We start from the raw sequence: 22,732 nt of genomic DNA, 5'->3' as shown, positions 1-22,732 counted from the left end.
CAGGGTCTCCATCATCCAGGTCCACGCTCTCATTCCAATGTTATCTTTCAAGCCCCCCCCCCACCCCCCTCATCGAACCGAATTTTAGACAAAAGGTCTGATCCTGATGTCTGACAGTGCCCTGTCCTTCACACATCTTTAGCTTTGTTACCTTTTTTTTTGCTTTGCTGCCTTTACAGCCTGTGTTTGATTTTCTACTTTCTTTTTCCCGTTAATTCATGCCCTTGGTCTCGGTGCATGGATCTTTTTTTTTCCTTCTCTCCTTTCTTCACACAATCTATAGCATTGTTTACTTGGCCATTTTTTTATATTACCTGTATGGTTAGTTTTCTTTTTATGACTGTATGCCCTGTCTTTTTTATGTAGACAGTATCAATATTTGTCATGGATTTGATTGAGTCGTTGATTCTTCATGGTTTAGAGTTTGACTCGCTGGGGGAGAAGGGGATGGTCAACATGGGGCCGAAGCACTGCTCCAGCTGTGTGATTTTTGTCCCTTTCATTTTTAGTGAAAGGACAAATTAACTGTTTGCTTAGAGCAAGCGAATGCTGTGTTCTGTGGATTTAGGGTGTGCCGAGGGCCCTTGGCTGGCAGACCCCGGAGCTGAGCTCCTTGTCCCTGTGTGCGGAGACTGGACGGGCTCCCCGCCCGCCCCGCGGCAGTGCCGTGTCCTTAAGGGCGGGTTGTGAAACAGCAATGGAATTTGTCTGTGGTTTCTTGCCAGAGAGGAGGAGGAGGAAGAAAGGATTCTGAGTAAATGAGACATGCAAATTAGCAAGGCCCATGGGCCTCAAGTCCATGACACAATCGAATCCAAAGACATTCAGCGTGTCCCCTCTCTGCTTTCGCCTGTGCAGGGTGTGTGTGAAAAGGCGGCCATTATGTATTTGCTTGGAGCCAGAATTCTCAACTTATTGGCTTCAGGATCCTTTTGTACTTACACTGCTAAAAAATGACGGAGGCGCCCCCTCTCCCCCCCAAAACAAAAACAAAACCACACACACACACAACACAAACTTTTTGTTTCTATGGGCTGTATCTAGTGACATTTACCATATTAGGAAATAAAATGGAAGAATTTAAAACTTCATTAAGTCATTTAAAACACAGCAAAAAGAGTTGACCACATGTTAACAAATATTTTTGCAAAAAGTAACCATTTATCTCCAATACAAAAAAAAATAGCAAGAAGAGTGGCCTCGTTTTATGTTTTGGGGAACCTTTCTAATGTCTGGCTTTGTAGACGCTAATGTCTCATGTTACTTTTGCCTTCAGTTGTTGCGGTGTGTTGGTTTGGTTGAGGTATATGAGCAAAATGCAGCCTTACGTGGACATGAATGGGAAAAGGGAGTATTTCAGCTGCTTCTTCAGCTGTTATATGTGCATCTTCTTCGCTATGACACCGAAGCTCGACCAGTCTTAGCTTCATGAAGGTCTAGTTGCCGTGTAGAGCCTGAAACCACATCCGCGACCTTTTCCTTCTCTGTGATATTTATTATCTATTGATCTATCATTGCACGTTGAGTGGATCTCTCACTCATGCAGGGTCTTGTAGCGGCCTGCTTTTAGTCGCTTGGAAGATGATTCGTTCACTGAGTTAGATCTTTCAAAGGTGGACACAGTTCATGATCCAGTACCAAAAGCTGCCTTCCTCAGTATCATCGCCGACCTTACCAGAAAAGCCGCTGAAGTATTAGGAGCCCGCGCGGTGCGAGGTGGCGAGTACAGATTCTCCATATTTCTGAACTCTGGCTTGAAAACTCAAGTTTTCCCACGGGCAGCCAATCTGGTCAGTTGAAGAAGCAACAGGCCCACTTCATTAATTTTTGAGAACACATCTGCCAAATCCCAGAATTGGATTATCCCTATTTGTTGGTCAGTCATTTTCTCAAGTAAAAATGGGATTCCATGAGAAAGTGAGTAGTCCCGTCCTGCACTCGATCACACAGCGTGTTCTTCGAGACGATTGTTTTGCTTTGACGTTTATCAGAAGTACTTTCGCACACTTCTCATTTTGTCCCGCACACTAGTAAAGAGACAGCTATGTAACACCCAGGATTCAATAAAATTAACAGTTTTTACCGCTTCATCAAGGACACTGACGGTTTTCTCCTTTTTATTGGAAGCTGGATGGCGAAGAATACAGTGGCTTGATTGGTGCCAACGCACCTGCAGTTTTACCCACCATTCTTTGAGCCATGGGTCCCCATGTCAGTACAGTGAAAACAGCAGATAATAGTATTAGGATGAAAATAGCGTTGCTCTGGCGGGTTCTGCGCTGAAGCCCTGCACTAGAGTAATTAGAAAGATCTGACCAGGTGGAAATGCGCAGGATGGAGTCCGAGTTTGGTTGGTTCTGTGTCCGGGCTCATTTCCTCGGCTCTGGAATCTGGGTGAGGCAGCCCAGAGGGGAACATCTCCCTCCTGTTCTGGGCTTGCTCTCAGCCCAGGGCCTAATTCCTGGGGCCCGATTTCTTTATGCTTTTGGTGATTATTCATGTTTAAATTACACCAGTTGATTGTGGTCTTGTTTGTTAGAAAAAAATGAATGACCAGTGCTATTGGTGAGATGGCTGAGGTCGCCGTGGGACCGCCTGCTTGGGACACTCGTGAATAGAGGCTTCTCTAAAAAGAACCTATTTGGGGCAACATGTGAAAACTGTTTCAGGCAGCCGGCCTCCCTCCCATGCTTTTGATTGTTTTATTAGTTGGTCGGTTGGCTTATATTTATTTTTTTACATTTGAAAGGTCACCTTCCTTCCGATTCTCGAATCCCTGCCGGGCTCCCCCAGCACAAGCATCACCCTTCTCTGGTGTGAATACCGCGGGACCAGAGGCCGCGATGAACCGGCCGTGTAACAGGAGAATCCCAATTTTCCAGTTTCTTTTTTTTAACTTCTTGGGTGGTTGGGGCCCATGATTGAAACAATTATTACATTTACTCAAGAGTTTGTCTTTTCTGTTAAAAAAAAAAAATTCCATCTAAGTGGCTCCCGGTGAAGAGGAGGAGGTTGTGTAACCCGAGTCCGCTCCTCGCCCGTCTTTATTGTGGGAGAAGACTGACCCCTTTGTGCGGCGCTTGGCACGCAGAACCGGTTTTAATGGAGCAGGCAGCTCCTTTAATAGATCCATTCTCCATTGTGTTTGGAATCCGGTGCATTCCCGTTTACTCTGTACGCTCCGGGCGGCTTTGGAGGAATTGGGGGCAGGGGTGTCGGGGAGGTTTAGTCCTTTGGGGTCTGATGGGTAGTTTGATTCCCAGGCTGCTTCTTCGTGAACGTCCGCCAGGGAAGGCCATTGCCCCGTGTAAGTGCCTGTTCGGCCTCAGACACACTCCCAGGGATTCTGTCCGTCCGCATCCGAGCCTCATGGGGACTCGGATGTGCCCTGGCCTGTGGACTTACTTCTCTCCACTTCTGTGACGGCGATATAGGCCAGGTCACCAATGTCCCTTGCCGGGGCTTCTGCACCCCCAAATTGGTCTCCCTGCTTCAACACTTCAAAAGCCGCTCCCCCGCCTAATCCATTCCCCACACATCAGCTGCATGTTTTAAAAAGGTCAATCAACATTTTTTGTGTCACCTCCCTACCTAAGGCCCTTCAGTGACTCTGCGTCGCACGCACACAGAATGAAGTCCTTGTGCCGAGAAGGCTTCTGTATATCCGAGAACTCACCCAGCACCTCCCGCTGCACCCTGCGCCCCCCCCCCCCCCCCCCCCCGCTTGCCCACTTGGGTGGAGGGGCCCTGGCCTCCTTCTTGTCCCTGAAAACCACCAGGGTGGGTCTTCCTTGGGGGCTGGGTACCATCCCTTCTTTCTGCTCGGAGCCCTCTGCCCAGATCTCTGCTGGGGGCCTGGGTTCTCCCGGGAAGTGCCTTAACCTGGGAGCCTGACCAGCCAGCCTCCAGCAGCCCCCCTCTATTCTGTCATTCAATTTATATTCATTAAAACACTCGAGCCAGTCTAGAGTGAGGGTCTGATTGTCAGATTGTCTGGGTTTCAGTCTTGAGCCTGTGACTTATTGGCTGTGTGACTTTGGGCAAGTTACTTAACCTTTCTGAGGTTCAGTTTGCTCCTCTATGAAAGTAGATATAATAAATTTTATGTCCCCTCCTATTGTGAGAATTAAATAAGTTAAATACTTATCTCCTATCATAGTTTCTGGCACATTATATAAGCTCAAGAACTGTTAGCTATTGTTATTTTAACACTCCGGTGTGGGGTGAATTTCCCGCCAAAATATAAGATGGCTCTGTCTTTTGGTTTTGTTCCATCCACCAAAAGGGTGGATTACAAACAAATATTTGGTAATACGCAGTTACAATCGGCCCGAGTTTACACGTTTCCCGCACTCCACCGCAAATCTATATGAACCCTCTATTGTGAGAATTAAATAAGTTAATACTTATCTCCTATCATAGTTTCTGGCACATTATATAAGCTCAAGAACTGTTAGCTGTTGTTATTTTAAGGTGATTAGTATTATAACAAATTTGTTTTTTCTTCTTTGTATAGCTACTATCTCTTCCACCTATGAAGGAAGGAACGTTATCTGGTACATTCACAAATATACCCCTAGAGCCTATGCCAGTGTTTGATAAAAGTAGACCCTCATTAACAATTCATTTAATATTAAAATATGAAATAGCATTATCCTTACTTTAGAAATTGTGTGACCAGGGTTCGGACAGGTAAAGCAACTTACCCAAGGCCACACAGCTACGAAATCACAGTCCCGGGATGTAGGTTGAATCCCGATCCCACAAACTCAGGTTCTTCCTATGGCACCACAGTGTCCAGGTGGGATTTCTGTACCGCAGACTCTGGCAGGTCTGACCGGTGATTTTCAGGTTGCCTCTTTATGTAAATCCCGAGATGACTCCGGAAATGGAAACAGCCGTTCGTGTCAACGTGAGAGGTCCAGGCCAAGAGTTAGCCCCGGAGGAAAGCAAGTTCAGAAAGCGAGATGTACACAAACCCACCGAATGCAAGGGGTGGCATCCGAGTGCCCCGACTCCTGCCTGGGGGTTGGGCTGCCCGAGAGATTCCTGGGCTCACGACTTCGGAATGGAAAGGGCGGCTGACGTCAGAAACCCCTCGTGGGGGCTGCTGTCCTCCTGGCCCCTTTCTCTCCTGGGTGCAGGCAGGAGTGGAGGCATTGACATGTTCTCTGCTGCCGCTCCTAGGAAGTAGGAGGCTCGAGTCTGTCTTTAATATCATGGTCCTTGGTCCGTGGGGGCTCCACAGACTCAGTCTTTTAAACAGCGCCCCCTCCCCATTTTTTTGGGTAAGCAATGAAGAGTACGAGAGCTCATGGCACAGAGGGAGAAATGAAGGCTTTGGAGGTAGGTGGACAGGACAGGGTTCACATTTCCGCCGTGCCGCTTGGCTGCGCCTTAGCACTTAACGTCTTCAAACCTGCTTCCTGATTGATAGAGTTGGGATTTGTATGAAAAGAAGAAGCGAGACGTTGCCGACAGTGCCTCGTGCAGTGTCTCCAGTTTGGATCATTGCCCCTTTTGAGAATTTACTAAAAGCGGTGGGCGCTCTCCCCAGAAACATGCCCGTACACTCAGAATGCGGCCTTTCATTTCGTGGGGTTCATGGAACCTCTGACACCCAGGTTAGGCACCTCTGCCCTGGACCAGGGTCCTTACGGGCGGAGCATGTGTGTGTGTGTGTGTGTGTGTGTGTGTGCACGCGCTTCCTTTCTTAGGAACTAGACTAGTGCTTGGCTCCCTGCAGTCTCTTATGAATGTTTGTTGAATGAGGGAATTGAACTAATTTCTGGATTCCTTAATCACCTTGAACTTGATATTTGGTTTCCTTTGCCCTGGGGCCTGTGGGACCGAGCCAGCTCCATAGCTCAGTGTGGGCATGCCCGGGCCATTGCAGCGCGGCACACAGCTCTGAGCCTGTGGTTTGCCGTGGGAAGACTGGAGAGGTGGACGCATGAAATGCTTGGGAAGTAGTTTCTGTTTATCGTAATCGAGGGATGGTAGGGTAGCTCAGAGCATTTGGACGCTAGATTGGGCGTGACCATCCCAGGGTGTGAAATTTTGCTGATGCCTCCTTACTAATCTATAATAATGAAAGCATAACATGCAAATCGACTGAACGGACGACCTTCTGGACGAAGCCGGGCTGCAAGGGCCGAGGCAGCTGCTGAGGCAGCCGGGGCTGCGAAGGCCTACTCTTGCACGAATTTCGTGCATCGGGCCTCTAGTAGAATAAAAACGTCGTAGGGCTAGAGAGAGTCTTAGGGATCATTTAATCTAATTCCTTCAGATCAATTGATTGGTCCAAGGTCACTCCACCAATATAGTGGCAGAGCTCAGGGCATGGGACTCTCAACCTCTACCCGCTTCCGGCCCCCAGCAAGTGAATCTTCTCCAGCTCCTGGGAAAACAGTAATTTCCATGGACTTCTGTGTGGTTTAACGGCCTTTGAGACCAAATGCAGCCATTTTAATGCTGAATAGCATCACTCTGTGAAGCTGACTTATTTATTAATGTTTCTTCCCTGTCTTTTCCTCCAGCCTTTCTAAGTGTAAACCCCACATGGTCAGGAATCTTATTCAAGTCCGTACCCCTAGACCAGTGATGGCGAACCTTTTGAGCTCGGCGTGTCAGCATTTTGAAAAACCCTAACTTAACTCTGGTGCCGTGCCACATATAGAAATTTTTTGATATTTGCAACCATAGTAAAACAAAGACTTATATTTTTGATATTTATTTTATATGTTTAAATGCCATTTAACAAAGAAAAATCAACCAAAAAAATGAGTTCGCGTGTCACCTCTGACACGCGTGTCATAGGTTCGCCATCACTGCCCTAGAGCCTTCTTCATAGAAGGTGTGTAATAGGTTTTGGTTGAATGAATGAATGAATGAGGAGTTTCCCTGGCAGTTGTCTTAATAGTGTCCGAAGAGTTGGGATCTCACCTCTTTTTTTAAAGTGTTTGCACTTTAGCAAACACTGGTTGAACCTACCGTACATCAGACATGATTCCAGGCACAGAAATGCATGGGCTAAGGCGCCCAGCTTCAAAGAAGTCATCGTGTAAACACAGGAGCAGCTTGCCAGATGTGGTCCGCGGTGTTTTTTCCCTTTAATTTGAATGCCTGCTGACTTACTTCCTGTGCCTTTCCTTCACCTGCTTTGCTCATTTAATGTCCTACCTTCTGATGGTCTTGGAGTTTAGGTTTTAGATACACCAAGGTTGCAGGTTCGATCCCCAGTCAGGTCACACACAAGAATCAGCCAATGAATGCATAAATAGGTGAGACAACAGATCGATGTTTCTCTCTCCCTCCCTCTCTCCCTCCCTCCCTCCCTCTTTCTAAAATAAAAAAATAAAAAATTGAATAATAATAATAATAAAAATAGAAGCAGTTAACTCCATAGGCAGTTGGAGTGAGGGGCCGAATCTACCTAGACACCTCTGCTTTCTAGGTGAGTATTGAGCATGAGTACTTGGTCCTTGAACCTGGACCTAATACTCTACTTCAACGGCCTCTTCTTCTTCCTCAAAGGGTTTCATGTTTTGTGTGGTTTTTCAGTTCATACTTCTGTTCAGGGGAACTCTGCACATTCCAGTAGTGCTGTCTATATACGTGAACTGTGAAAACTCCCTGAAATCACGTAGACAAATGAGTGTGAAACATCAAATAAACGAGGCCCGAACTGATCATCACCCCATTCACCCCTTCCTGTATCTTCCTGGGTGTGGGTCAGCTCTTTAAAAAAAATAAAAAAAATATATATATATATATTATTTCAGAGAGGAAGGGAGAGGGAGAGAGAGATAGAAACAATGATGAGAGAGAATCATTGATCAGCTGCCTCCTGCACGCCCCACACTGGGGATGGAGCCTTCAACTCAGGCATGTGTCCTGACCGGGAATCTAATTGTGACCTCCTGGTTCAGAGGTTGACACTCAGCCACTGAGCCTCGCCGGCCGGGCTGGGTCAGCTCTTTGACAGACTCTGTATAAGTACCGCGCGCTAACTGATTGCGCCACTGGAGCTCCAGACTCTGGCATGTAATGTGAGCGTGGCTCGCTTACACGTGACTTTCAGGAGACTTCTTTGTGGAACAAGGGGTACGGATTTGTGGTTTTCCAGGATTCCCCTCCCTTGACTTGGCAGGGAGGCGGGCAGGCATCCCTCAGCAGACCTGAAAGTAGGTGAGCTGTCAAGGTGTCGCTGGTGATAGGCTCCTCTGGGCGGGACTCAGGGCGCCCCACCAGCAAAACGGAGGGGAGGCCTAAATGATCTCACCTTTGGGCTTTCCTTATAATAATCGCCCCAAGTGCTAAATGGGGTGTGACAGACCTAACAGGTAATTGCCAAGTGGAGTTCATTACCAGGCATTGACTAGATAAGTGATGTTCCTTATGTTAAAAAAACAAAACCAAACTAAAGGGGAAAAAGTTAGACTATATTTAGAGTGAGGACTCAGAGACTGCAGATCCCTTCACACAGGTTAAAACTGTTTCAAAGCTGTCGGTCAGCTCAGTTCAGTTACCTTTCTCAAGGTGGGGGGGGGGTGCAGAGTGAGGAGCAGTGGGGAGGGGTCGAGATTCAGGAGAAACTGAGAGAGGTTAGGATTGATTGGCCAGCAAAATTTTTTAAAAATACATTTTTATTAATTTCAGAGAGGAAGGGAGAGTGAGAGAGATAGAAACATCAATGATGAGGGAGAATTATTAATCGGCTGCCTCCTGCACGCCCCACACTGGGAATTGAGACCACAACTCAGGCATGTGCCCTGACCTGGTTCATAGGTCAAAACTGAATCAGGAGTAAACTGTACAGATTCCTCAGTTTAGGAAATTATAATCTGATGGGTCATCTTTTACATTCTTTTTTTAAAAAATATATTTTTATTGATTTCAGAGAGGAAGGGAGAGGGACACAGAGATAGAAACATCAATGATGAGAGAGAATCATTGATTGGCCGTCTCCTGCATTTCCCCCCATTGGGGAATGAGTCCACAACCCAGGCATGTGCCCTGACCTGGAATCGAACTGTGACCTCCTGGTTCATAGGTCGATGTTCAACCACTGAGCCATGCAGGTCCTGCCCGATTTAATTCTTAACTAAAGTTTTAAATTCTTTCATCTTTGCTCTTTCTTTATTCTTGACCTTCTGTCCTGTTTACTGCTTTGGCTTCGTGCTGTTCTACTTTTGATACAAAAATTGACCTTATTCATGACCAACCTCTATCTCCAATTCTCTGTCTTCTTGGAAAATACTCGTACCGGCTGCCTCTTTACTCTCAAGGGGAGCAGGGAGACCGTGGGCATGTGTCTCCTACTTGGACTTACACCGTGTTGTATCAGTAAGTGTGCAAATGCATCGTGTTCATTGTATTTTCCCATTCAGGCATATTGTGTCAGTAATAAGAACCAGGTGTTTGAGTAAATTAATCACATGCCAAATTTCATTTTGGAAATGCAGTATTGTAGTTTAAGACTGTAGCACATTTGCAAAGCTGTGATATATTGTAGCGATGAAAGCTTTATAAAATTCATTTTAACCCTGCACCGTTCATTATTACCTGTGTTTTGTGTATATGTGTTTGTGTGTGCTCATTTACATATATACAGCTATATGAGTATGTATGTGTGTGTGTGTGTATATATATCGATGCTGCGTCAATTTCTTTGTGACCTTCACACATATATATATACTAGAGGCCTGATGCACAAAAATTCATGCAAGAGTAGGCCTTCCTTCCCCCAGCTGCCGGCACCAGCTTCCCTCCGGCCCGGGCTGCTTTCCTCCGGCCGCCGGCAGGCAACCAGGACCTGGGCTGCTTCGCTCCTGCCTCAGCTTTGTCCGGAAGGATGCCTGGAAGGACGTTCAGTCTAATTAGCATGTTACCCTTTTATTAGTATAGATATTCACTGACATACATAAAAAAGTAGAGATATTCTCTGAGCAAGGACTGTGTGCCAGGTTTTAGCCTGCATTGGATTTCATGGATGAGAGAGAGACCCTGGAAATGGAACCGTTGGCATAACCTAGTGTAGAATCTAACCAGCAGGCAGAGCTGTAATGACCTGCAACATGAGCTTGAGACCTACCAACTGCTCGGAGGACACAGGCAGAAGCATTTCCCCCTAAGGAGCGGGGTTTTCTCCAAGAGCAACAAGTCCCGCCCGTGTGTGCAGAGCTGTCCCGGAGCCCGCAGACTCTGTGGTTTAAACTTGATGTGAGTGACACGCCTCTGCGCTGTCAGCCTAGAAAACCTTGCCGCTGCCCTTGGCCTGTAATGAAGGCTTCCCGGCCTTGAAGCTCGGGAAGGCGCTCCTTTCCGATGGGGCCATGGTTAACGTCTTTCTGGTCCGATTCCACGAAGCCAGCAAATCACACGTGGTCGCTCTCTTTGGGGAACAGCATGCGGCCTCAGACACAGAGTCAGGTCCTCTGCCGTTTAGAACTCACATGTCAACTGCATGTGTGTGTTTTTGGTCTGTTCTCCTTAAACTTCCTGAATTTTTTTATTTCTTTCAGATTCTTCTTCTTTTTCCTTTGTGACCTTCACACATAATGTCTGGAATGCATTTAAAAAACACACAACTGTGGTAAAACTCACATAACATAAAATTTACCACCTTAACCACTGTCAGCGTGCATTTCAGTGGCATCAAGTACATTCATGTTGTCCCGCCTCTCTTTGCTTCCTGCATCATAGCACCAGCACCACCACCCATCTCCAGAACGTTTCAGCCCCAAACTGAAACTCTGTCCCCACGAAACACGAACTCCCCCTGCCTCCCCCTTTCCGCCCCCGGCACCAACCATTCTACTTTCTGTCTCTATGAACTGGACTATACTCAGTCCCGGGCTTTGCAGATAAAAACGTGAGGTCAGCTCCCAGTGCTGCCATTGACGAGCTCCGTGATCCTGACCAGGTGTCTGATCTAAGTCTTGGTTTTCACTTCATCACAACGGGGAGAATGATGTCTCCCTTATCCTCCTAGGATTTTTGTAGCGATTAAAAGAGTTAGCATAGATGAAAGTGCCTGTTCCGGCCCGTCAGCAGGAACGAAATGGGCGAGGAAAGCAGGGGGACAGGACTCCAGCGTCGAGTCTGGCTGGCGATGACATTAACTTAAGATGAAAAACAGGAGAAACAGACTTCAGGAAGTCGGGGAAGGAACATGTTAACTTTGATTCTGGGCTTTCTGAATCTCCAGGGCTGGTGGGAACTTGCATGTAATATCCTGGAGACAGTTTTAAGGGTGGGTTTGGGCTGGAGATGAGGATTTTGTGAGTGTTCTCTGCAAGGAACTCATTTTGAGAAGATGAGATTGCCCGAAGGAAGCAAGTTATCTGAAGCGAGAAAAGGAAGAAGGGTGGGAAATGTCTGCCATTCGGGGCAGAGGAAGAAAGATCTGAAACAGACTGAGGAGGAGGGAGCAGAGGCTAGAGGCTGGAAGGGAGAGGGTGTCATGGAAACCGAGGGCAGCCCTAGCCGGTGTGGCTCAGTGGGTAGAACATAGGCCTGCGGACTGAAGAATCCCGGGTTCGATTCCCAGTCAGGGCACATGCCCAGGCTGTGGGCTTGATCCCCGGTGTGGGGTGTGCAGGAGGCAGCCGACCAATGATTCTCGCTCATTATTGATGTTTCTGTCTCTCTCTCCCTCTCCTTTCCTCTCTGAAATCAATTTTAAAAAAAGAAACAAAAGAATCCGAGGGCAAAGAGTGCGCTAAGAAAGAGGCAGGTAGCTGGGCCCAGGGCTTCCCAAACGACCACAGGGCTGGAGCCGCGCTTTGGCAGACAGAGGTGGTCATTGACTTTGAGTCCAACGGCAGTGGGAGAAGCCAGAGCATAGTAGGGGTCAGGGCAAAAAAGGACAGTAGGAATTCTGGGCATTTATCTTAAATTGTTCTCCAGGGAGTTTGGTTGGGAAAGAAAGGACGCAGTGGGGTGGTAGTAGCTAGAGTGGGAAAATCCGAGGAAGCCGTTAAATAATGAAACGGTTAGTTAATTAATCTTAAGGTGGCACAGTTATTTTTAAAGTCTGATATAACAGAGCACACAGGACCGAGAGAGCAGACCTACGGAGAGGAAGAGGTTGCTCGCTGATGTCTAGAACTGTGAGGACCCTAAGGAAGGCAGGAGGGAACGGGACCACGAGGGCAGACACACTGTTAGTCTTTTTAGCCTATTTTAAAGCTTTTACTAACACCCCTACTGAAATAAAGTACCTAAGACTCATACATAGTGTTCGGTTTGAGCAGGAATTGCGCACACATTTGTCTCTGTACCATTGAACTTAATCGTCACAACAGCCCTGTGAGGTAGGTCCGGTTACTGTCTCCGTTTCCCTGATGGGGAAACCGAGGCACAGGGAGGTTAAGGAACTTACTCAAGGAACCTACTCCACAGCTAGTGATTAGCAGAGGCAGGATTTGAGCCTATAAGGTCCGATTCTGGAGCTGAAGCCCTTCACCAGGATTTTAGGCTGTGCCGTCTCATCTTGCTGCCTAGTCGTCGGAGGCCACTTAGAGAGATAGTTCCACATCAGCAGTAGGAAGAGCTGAGGGCAAAGCCGGGCCTCTGGTGAGTGCGTCTCAGCTTGGAGCGTGTGTTTTCCAGGATAACGAGATTACGCACGTGACGGTTTGGTTCGGTTGCAAGCCTCGGCGCTTTGAGGAAGAACGCATCCATTAGAATTATCACTCACTGTTTATCGGACAAGCCGGCGTGCCTGAGTTGTCATTAGCGATCTAATTAGGAGAGGGAGCGTGAGAACATAAAATGCACATATTGGAGTAGGACTCAGCACCTGCTGATGAAGCCACGGAGCTCTCCTCGGTGCCCCCATCAAGAAAGTGCGACGACAGAGCGTGCGTGTTGACTTTCTGGAATCCTGTGAATGAATAAATGAAAACCAAACAGCAATACCTACTCTGTATTATAAACCTCTGAAATAGTTACCACGTCACTTACTCTTCCAGGCGTTTTTCTTTAACTTTCATGACGGCTGGACAAAGGGAATGGCTGAAATCGCCGTGTCTGCCGCAGAGGGGTTTTTTCTTGTTTTCACAGTAACCTCTCCGGCCTCGTGTAAGTCACCGGGGGCTACCCAAGGGGGCGTATTTAACATGTGATCATGCAGCGTTAGAGAGGCAGAGAGCCAGAGAGGGACAGTAGAGAGAGGAGGATTAAGGGGATGGTCGCTGAGGTCGCTTACTAATGTCATTACCGCTCCCTGGCGGACATCTTTCCCGTGGCACGTTGTCTGATCAGGTTCAATGGTTCAAGCTTTTTAAAATGACAGAGGACTCAGAGATGCTCCTGGTCTTGAGTGTTATTATTTCCCATCAACCTGCTAGCGGGGACGTGCCTGGTTCCATCACGATCATGCCAAGCTGGGCCAGACCCCTGGTGGGATCTCCAGGCGCTGACCCCTGACCTCTGAGTAGACCAAGCAGATGTGAAATTACAAGGCGGGGCGGTCCCTGAAGACTGACCTAGGGCTGGGAGAATTGGAATTATTTTTCATCTAAATGGGTGTGGCCAAGAGGAGACTTTTTTTCTCTCCTCTTGGAAATGCAAGGGATGGGTTATTAGGTCCTTGGAGCTGGAATGAAGGAGCAGTAGCACTGAAGGAGGTTTTTTTATTTTTTATTCTTTATTGTTGAAAGTTTTACATGTCTCCCTTTTCCCCCCATTGACCTCTCCCTGCCCGCCCCGCCCTGTACCGCCCCCTCCACATGCCCCAACCTCCCTATTGTCTCTGTCCATTGGTCATGCTCATATGCATGGATACAAGTCCTTTGGTTGAGTTCTTACCCACCCCACCCCTTCCCTCTGAGGTTTGAGGGTCTGTTCGATGCTTCTGTGTCCGTGGATCTATTTTTTGTTCATCAGTTTATGTGGTTCATTATATTCCAGAAATGAGGGAGGTCATGTGATATTTATCTCCTTCCAGCTGGCTTATTTCGCTTAGCATAATGCTCTCCATTATGCGTTATGAGATCCTTGGAGCTGGAGTGTAGGAGCAGCAGCACTGAAGGAGTTTTAATTAACCTGTTATCTCTCTTTTATGGTCTGGAATGGTATTGCCCTTCTCTGGTATCCATTTACAATATCACGGGTCTTATGATCGTGAAGAGGAATCTTGGGTAAGTGGTTATCTCTGCTTTCAGTCGAATACTTGGAAGTGGCTCAAGGAAATTCTAGTTTACAAGGCTCCACATGAAGTGAGAAGAAGTTAGAAGTGTTCCAAGGCATTATCCCTGAGTAAAGAAGCCAACATTTTGTTTTGTTAAAGACACATGTTGCTTTGGTACCAATGTCACGGTCTTCAGATGGGGAACCATCCTTCCCCCAATGTGTCAGTCCTTTCCGCAACCAACCCTTAACCTTGATTTCTTTTGAGATCCTGTTTAGCTGCTTTCCATCATAGATATTTTTTCTTCTCAGGAAACTTTCTTTTCCTTTTGAAACGCGGACTACATTCTTAAATTTGATGATTGTAGGTGGGAACTCAATATCAAGTTGGTGAGACAAATAGTGTTTGATATTCAGATTATTACATGAAGAGCTCAAGTATATATTCTGTACCTGTGGTTTTACTTATTTTAAAAACATTTACCTTGAAAGAGTAATATATGAGGTCATGGAATGCCATGGCCAACTTTGTGGAGTATTCGGGAAAGTATGAATTATAGTGAAAGGTGCTGTCTTAGGGAGGACGCGTTGTAAGTGCTGGAATATTTAATGTTACAGCTGGATGCAAGAGAGGGGAACTCCATTAGGAATGAATTAATTTGTTGGAAAGTTGCTCGTAATAAAAGCACGAAAGAGAAGTGAAGAGAATTCTAATCAACTTGCATGAAACCCACATTCCTTGTCTTTACATGGATGCAAAGTATAGTCTCTTAGATTTAAAACAGGATGAGATAAATACCCCAGCAAGAAAAAAAAAAATTGGACAGAGGACAGGAACAGGAATTTCACAAAAGCGCTACTGCAAATGGCAGTTAACGTATGAAGTTACTCAAGACCTGATAAATAATCAAAGAGGTGTAGATTAGAGTGAGCCTGTTTTTTATTTATCTATCCACTTGCCGAAGATTGAAGAGTTTGATAATAACTGGAGTGTGAGTATGTGAAGAAGTGGGCATTGTCTGCTCATGGGCATGGAGTGGGTATGTTTTCCCTGGAGGGCAATTTCACAACGTGAGCCAAGCGTCAATAGAGCAAACCTTTCCACCTCGTGAATCTCTTGCTGAGAATTCTTATCACAAAGAAATCACCTGTGCCTTCTTGTCAGATGGTAAGCTCACAGTTTGTGTATACCTTCTGCTCTAAACACACCTATCAGGGACAGATAACTCAAAAAAAAGAAGGAAGGAGTCACACGTGGGCTTATAGACAAGGTGTCGTTGTGGACTGAAAAGAGAAGCAGGGATGAGCTGGGTTGAAACGATGGTCCTGCAAGGGCTCCCAGTGTGGAAGCAAAACGTAGCCACTGTGAGTTCAGGTCCTGTGAGGTAGTAGGGAATAAACGTTTCCCCCTGGAGATGGGCTAGAACCAAGATAACTGTTGGTGAAGCCAGGGGTGGAGGGGAAGTTGTACTTCTCACCAAAGAGACTGAGAAAAGACCACCAGGTCTCGGAAATAGCTTGTATGTGGAGATAAGGGTTTTGAGGGGCAGGATGAGATAGGTAAACCTTCAAGAATAGAAATTGAATTAGTCTGATTGATTGTGGGGGAGAGATTGTGAGTCTCGAATCACCATTTAACGTAAAGGCTTGGTCCAGGACGGGGGGGGGGGGGGGGTATAGGGATCCCGGTGGAGGCAGCTGCTGAACCACTATGAGGAAAAAGGTGAGCGTAGATGGAGGGAGAGAGGAAGGAGGGGAAAAAGCAAAGGCAAAAAAGTCCACTCAGGATGAGCCTTCAGAACAAAATACCAAAGTACTTGAAGAAAATAAATGCTGGTAAAGATAGCAAACAGAATCAGTAATGAGAACAAAAGATCGACGTAGCTGAGATTAATTTGATAGAGAGGTCAGTCAAACATGCTTATTTATTCTAAAATAAGCATGTTCAGGAAATTCAAAGGGGTAAGTAAAGACATCCTGCTGATGAAAGTGAGATTTAAAAATGCTCCAAAATATGTATATCATAGAAACAATAAACTTAATAGATGGTATGAGCTTTAGAACTAACAATTAAAAAGAGAATTGGTGAATTGGAAGAGAATACTGAGGAATTCAGCCAGGATGTAGGAAAAAAAAAAAAAAGACAAAAGATTTAAAAAGAGGAGCGAGGGAACATTTAAGAGAGTTGAGAGGTTCCAACATATGACTAACAGGAGTTCCAGCAAAAAGAATGAAGGCCATGATGGGGAAGAAAAATTTGAGGAGCTAAGAGTTGAACATTTTCCTTACTTAAAAAAAGACACGAGTCCTCAAATACTTGGAGTAGTACCATCTGTTGATACTATGGAATATAAGGGATATAAAGGGAAAAAATTCTTAGGAGACTCAAGATATAACAACACATTATCCGTAAAAGAAAGATTCTTATTACTAACAACAGATACTAGAAGATGGGAATAAAATCCTCGAAGTGCTAAGGGAAGATGACAGTTCATTTTAATTTTTAAAACCCAGGTAGTCTTTGATGCAGGAGTGAGAAAAAAATGTAGATATTTTCAGTGATAAAAAAAAAAAAGACTAGGATAGTTACCATCCATAGACTGTCTAGGAAAACTTAAAAGTTGTAATTTAAGTAAGAAGAAAAGTGAACCCAGAATGCAGGTTTTTATTACAAGAAACAAGGATGAGCATAGAAATTGATGAAATGTGTTGGCAAATGCACTTAATTATGGGTTTAAAATGCTACTTTTTTTTCTTGGTTTTAAAATGAATACAAAACTAAAACAGTAACTAATGAGAATGCGAGAAGGAGGAGGTAAGCCATGTGTGATACAATGTTAGGGACTCAACACACACTATTGGTATTACTGGTGTCTAAGAATAAGAAGAACAATATGATACATTTGAGAACTTAGATGGATTGGATACATATCTAGAAAAACATATATAACTTAAATTGCCTTAAGAAGTAGTAAAAAGTCTGACTAAAGCAATGAAAAAACCGGAATGACATTTTTAAAAGTCTATGTCCTTCGTGCCAACAGGTCCAATTTTGCTGGCAAGATGTACCATATTTAGGTAATGCTCGCTTTTGCCATTCCCTGATTTAGACCAATTTTATTGGTGTAATTGACATACCATAAACTGTACATGTTTAATTTGTACAACTTGTTAAGTTTTGACATGTGTACGTACTTGTAAAACCACCATAAAAATCAAGGTACCTCCCATATTCATTACACCCGGTAGTTTCTCTGTGCGTCTTACTAATACTTCCCTCTTCCTCCAACCCTGGCCCCAGGCAACCACCGATTGCCATTTGTCACTTGATTAATTTGCATTTTCTAGAATTTTGCTGATACAGAATAAAACAGTAGGCACTCTTTGTTTTGGCCGGTCTTCTTCTAGAATAGTGATTTTGAAATCCATTCATATGGTTGTATATACCCACAATTCTTTCCTTTTTATTCTTAAGTAGTGACTTTTTGGGTGCTATACTACGATTTCTTTTAATTTAATTTTTCAGAATGCTACGAATTTTTTTTATTTATTCATTTGATGGATATCTGGGTTGTTTCCAGTGTTGGCAATTACAAATACAGCTACTGTGAACATTTATGTACACATTTTTGTACAGATATAAGCTGCCATGTTGCAGGTACATGTCTGACCTCTTTGAGAAGTTGGCAGATTGTCTTCCAAAGTGGTTGGACCACTTTATTTTCGTGAGAGCAGTGCTTAAGAGTTCTGGCTTTGAGAGTTTTGAGAATAGAAGTTCTTGATGAAGTTTATCACTGGTTTTTCTTTTATGGATTATGTTTTTGGTTTCATATCTAAGAAAACTTTGCCTTGCCTAACCTAAAGACTCAAAAGAATTTCCCATTTTCTTCTACTAAAATTTTAGTTTAGCTGTTATATTTACATTTATTTTTAGGTTTTGCATTGATATATTTATTCATTTAGAGTTAATTTTTATATATGGTACAAGATGTGGATTAAATTTAAAAAATATGGATATCTAATTCTTCAAGTAGTATTTGTTGAAAAGAATTTCTTTCTCCATTAAATTAACTTTGAATCTTTGTCAAAAATCCATTGACTTTTGGATTTTCTGGTATTTTTGGATTCTCTGGTATTCATTTAAATATTTCTCTACTTTTGTCTTGATTTCTGTCGTTTTATAATTAGTCTTGACTTTAGAGTGAAGTCCTTCAACGTATTCTTCTGTTCCAAAGTTGTTTGGCCATTTCAGGTCTTGGTATTTTTATATGAATTTCAGTAGTGTGCCAATTTTTACAAAAGAGCCTGCAGGGATCTTGGACTGGGAGTGCATCAATTTGGGGACAATTTGACCTTGAGTCTTCAGATCCATGAAGATAGTTAATCTTTTCATTTACTTAGAACTTCTTTAAGTTCTTTCAGCAATGTTTTATTGGAATTTTTAAAAATACTAGAAGTACTTTATCATTTTTGATGTTATTGTTTATGGTGTTATTTAAAAAGCTTAATTTCAGAGAGTTGGTTGCTAGTATGTAGAAATACCTGATTTTTGTATATTGACCTTGCAACCTTGCTGTCCTTGCTGTGCAACCTTGCTGTAGATTGTATCCTGCAACCTTGCTGAACGTATTAGTTCTAATTGTAGGATTTTCTTTACAGGTACTTATATCATATGCAAATAAAGACAGTTTTTGTTTGTTTTGTTTTTAATCCTCACCCCGGGGATATGTGTTTTTATTGATTTTTTTTTTTTTTGAGAGAGAGAGAGAGAAGAGAGGGAGAAAGAGAGAGAGAGAGGGAGAGAGAGAGAGAGAGAGAGAGAGAGAAGTTGTCTCCCATATGCACCCTGACTGGGGAGCAAACTCACAATCTAGGTATGTGCCCTGACTGGGAATCGAACCCACAACCTTTTGGTGTATGGGTTGACACTCCAACGGAGGCACCCAGCCAGGGCTAAAGACAGTTTTATCTATTCTGTCTTTCTCCTAGTCTGGATGCCTTTCATTTCTTTTTTCTGGCCATATTACACTGCCTAGAACCTTCAGTACAATATATATATTTTTTTAATCTTTATTGTTGAAAGTGTTACAGATGTCTTGCATTTCCCCCCCCCTCTCCCCCCAGTGACCCTCTCTATCCTGCTTCTGCCTTTCCTCTTAAGTACAGTCTTGCTCAGAGGGGTGATAGCAGGTATCGTTGCCTTTTTCCTGATCATACGATGAAATCTGTGAGGCTCTCACCACTAGGTCTGATGTTAGCTGTGTGGTTTCCACAGGCTTGTTTATCAGGGTGAAGAACTTCTCCAGGACTGACGCTGGGTACTGACTCATGTTCTGACTGCAGGAATTCAGTGACCCTGTGGTTTTTCTCTCTGAGCCTGATACTATGAAAAATTCTGTCGATGTTCAAATGTGGAAACCACCCTGGCATTTCTGGGATAATACCGGTCATGATGCATTATCCTCTTTCTGTGTTGTTGGGTTCCATTCGCTAAGATTTTATTGATAGCTTGTGTACTCCTGTTCCCAAGGGGATATTGGTCTGTAATTTTGTTGTGATAATTCTGCTCGGTTTGGGGATTGCATTTCATTCATTTTCTGCAGGAGTTTATGTAGATGGATATTTCTTTCTGAAATGGTTGGTAGAATTCCATAGCGAAGGTTTTGTGCTTGGAGTTTTCTTTGTGGGTAGTTTTTAAGATACAAATTCAATTTCATTATTAGATAGAGGGCTATTCAGATGATCTTCTTCTTGAGATAATTTGTACCTTTCCAGGAGGTTTTCTGTTTTGTCCAAGTTCTAAAATGTATTGCTATAAAGTTCACAATATCTCCTATTACGCTTTCAGTTGGTATATTGAGGCTTCAGTGTGTTTTTTTCCTTATCAATCTGGCCAGAGATTTTACATTTCTCCAGGAGCTAGCTTCTGGCTTCATTGATTTTCTTTTCTGCTTTCTATTTTATTGATTCCTACGCAGCTCTTTTATAATTTTCTTTCACCTGCTTGCTTTGGATTTCATTTGCTCTTCTTTTTTCATTTTCTTCAGGTGGAAGCGGAGGTCATTGATTTGAAATCATTTTTCTTGTTAATATAGGCATTAGTGTTACAAATTTCCCTGTAAATATTGCTCTAGCTGCAACCTAGACAATTTTTAAATGTTTCGTTTTCATTTTTATTCATTTTAAAACTTTTCTAATTTCTTGTTTGGTTTCTCCTTGGACCAGATATTTGGGGAGTTTCGAGATATATTTCTCTTTTCGATATTTAATTTGATTTTGTTAGAGAACATCCCCCCCCCACCCCAGCTTCACTGAGATATAATCAACATGTAACATTGTTTACGTGTAAGGTCTAAAATGCGATGCTTAGACATGTGTATGTGTCGGGGAACGATGCCCACACCTCCATCCTCGCACACAGTTCATGGGTTTTCCTTCCTGTCTCGTGTCTGTGTCCCCGCTGCCTGCCGGAGCCGTGGAGGTGGGCACAGGCCTCCTGGGAGGGACTCCACACGCTCCGCCTGCTCGAGGGAGGTCCGAGGCTTGAATCTTCTCTGGCTTTACGTGTGGCCTCCGCGAGCAGCTTGACGTCTTTGACACGAGTGTGACAGCGAGGCCGTGTGAGCAGAGCAGTGTGCCGTGGGGCTGGCCGTGTGGGTTTATCTGGACACCAGGCCGGGGAGCCAGAGCTGACAGCCAAGCACGAGGGCCTTTACCTCCACTCCCCGGTGCATTTCCACGTGGTGTGTGTTTGCCAGCTGGTGGGCATTGGGCACAAAGAAATGGTCCGAGCTGTTTTCCCCCTCTTCACTATGTAGTCTGTGATGGCTCCCCCCACTGCGCGCCTCCCCCCAATATTTCATTGTATCTCACAGAGTATGCACTTTCTAAGACTAAGTCCCAAATCATCTTTATACTGCACGTCATGTTAAGAATGAATGGGTCATACGTCTGAGTTGCTATTAGGTAATACGCTGAATAGGCCACATGTTCACGTCGTTCAAAGCCAAGGCTCTATAAAACGGAATAGTTTGAATGGCCTCGCTCCACCCCTGTCCCCTTTCGCCATCCCCCACCTCCGCCCCTACAGATCAGTCACCGCCTGAATAGCTTGTCACTGTCCTTGATGTTCCTGTGGGCACATTCCAGCAGGGGTTCTGTCCCTCGCCTCACTGCCCAGTAAACCCCGGAGAGCTTTCCTCTCCCTAACAGGAGCTTCCTGGTCCTCCTTTATTCTGCATTTGACCATGTGGATGTACATGGTTTGTCTAACCACCCTCATGGACAGACACTTGAATTGTTTCTCACCTTTTTGTTGAGTCAGCGTAGAATTCACCTGCCGTAAAACCCACCCTTTACGAGTGCACACGGAAGTGGTTCTGAGCGTGTTTCCAAGCTTCCGTTCTACCAGCAGCGATCGGTGACCTGTGCGTACATTCTTCCGAACACAGTACGAGTCTCTGTACCAGAAACGCATCCCCAGAGGTAGGATTTCTGGGGCAAAGGGAACGTGCACTTGAATGTCGATGGGAACGGTGCTGCTTGCACCCCCGAGAATGAGGGGAGGGCTCGTTTCCCCATAGCCGCGCCCGTGACTCTGCCTTTTTATAAGGCAGCCTTGATTTTGAAGAAACGTGGGATGTTCATGAACTACCGGTGTCAGCTGCTGTTGATTCCTGATCCATTTCACCAAAAGTAAATGTGACCAGAAGTTCTTTTTAAATGGATAAATATTGTTATTTATTACTGACCATGGTAGTTATTCAGGTTGTGAATGTTGATGCACAGAGCAGATTTCACCCGTGTGGCCTCACGCTGAGCGGTTTCCTGACCCCCATTCCCTCCCGTCCTATCGGTATGACCGTGCTCGCAGTGTTAACATTCAAATTCCACAGGCCTGAAGACCATTGGTCTCCTGCTTGCCCTAGAGTGCGAACATCCTTGTAGAATTGTATTGTTTCGATGCAGCCTCCCAAATCCTAATGTTTCATGTCTGTCTGAAACACGGGCCTCACCTGAGCTGAGAAGTGGTTGCTTTCGTAATGTTTTAGCTGGAGTCTGAGTTGTGAACGGAATTCCAGCCTCCACCCGTGCTTGTTGGGCTGCGGGATGGGCCTGTGGCTGTTTCCATGGGGCCACACCTGCTGGGCTCTGTGCGAAAGTTTAGACATTCCCGTTGGCTGAACACTTTCTGGTATTCTCTCTCTCATTGGAAAAATAAGGGACTGTCTTCTATTTGGGGTCACTTTCTAGTCAGTCACCAATAATAATTATTATTTTTAAACAGAAACTGAGGCTTTTCGAAGAGCTTGAAGACACGTGGCTTCCTTACCTGACCCCCAAAGATGATGAGTTCTATCAGCAGGTAAGGCCTTTGAAATACCTTTGTCAGCCCTAACCGGTTTGGCTCAGTGGATGGAGCTTCGGCCTGCGGACTGAAAGGTCCCGGGTTCGATTCCGGTCAAGGGCATGTACTTTGGTTGCGGGCACATTCCCAGTGGGAGGTGTGCAGGAGGCGGCTGATCGATGTTTCTAACTCTATCCCTTCTCTCTTCCTTTCTGTAAAAAATCAATAAAATATGTTTTAAAAAAG

The 22,732-nt window shown here is 44.8% G+C and overlaps 1 protein-coding gene across 4 annotated transcripts in view; it reads left to right on the top strand.

The window, feature by feature from the left end:
* The window catches only part of FTO (FTO, alpha-ketoglutarate dependent dioxygenase), a 243,524-nt gene that overhangs the window by 42,735 nt on the left and 178,057 nt on the right, over window positions 1–22,732 (top strand). For all 4 annotated transcript variants that reach the window (XM_006103062.3, XM_014445509.2, XM_023744388.1 and 1 more), the window contains one exon: window positions 22,427–22,504. In XM_006103062.3, coding sequence (XP_006103124.1) covers window positions 22,427–22,504 — 78 coding nt within the window. The remainder of the gene's footprint in view (window positions 1–22,426; window positions 22,505–22,732) is intronic.

Source organism: Myotis lucifugus, unplaced genomic scaffold, assembly GCF_000147115.1.
Source record: "Myotis lucifugus unplaced genomic scaffold, Myoluc2.0 scaffold_460, whole genome shotgun sequence".
Taxonomy (NCBI): Eukaryota; Metazoa; Chordata; class Mammalia; order Chiroptera; family Vespertilionidae; genus Myotis; species Myotis lucifugus.
Note: the sequence above shows the minus strand (reverse complement) of the source record. Positions and strands in the feature narration are given on the sequence as shown.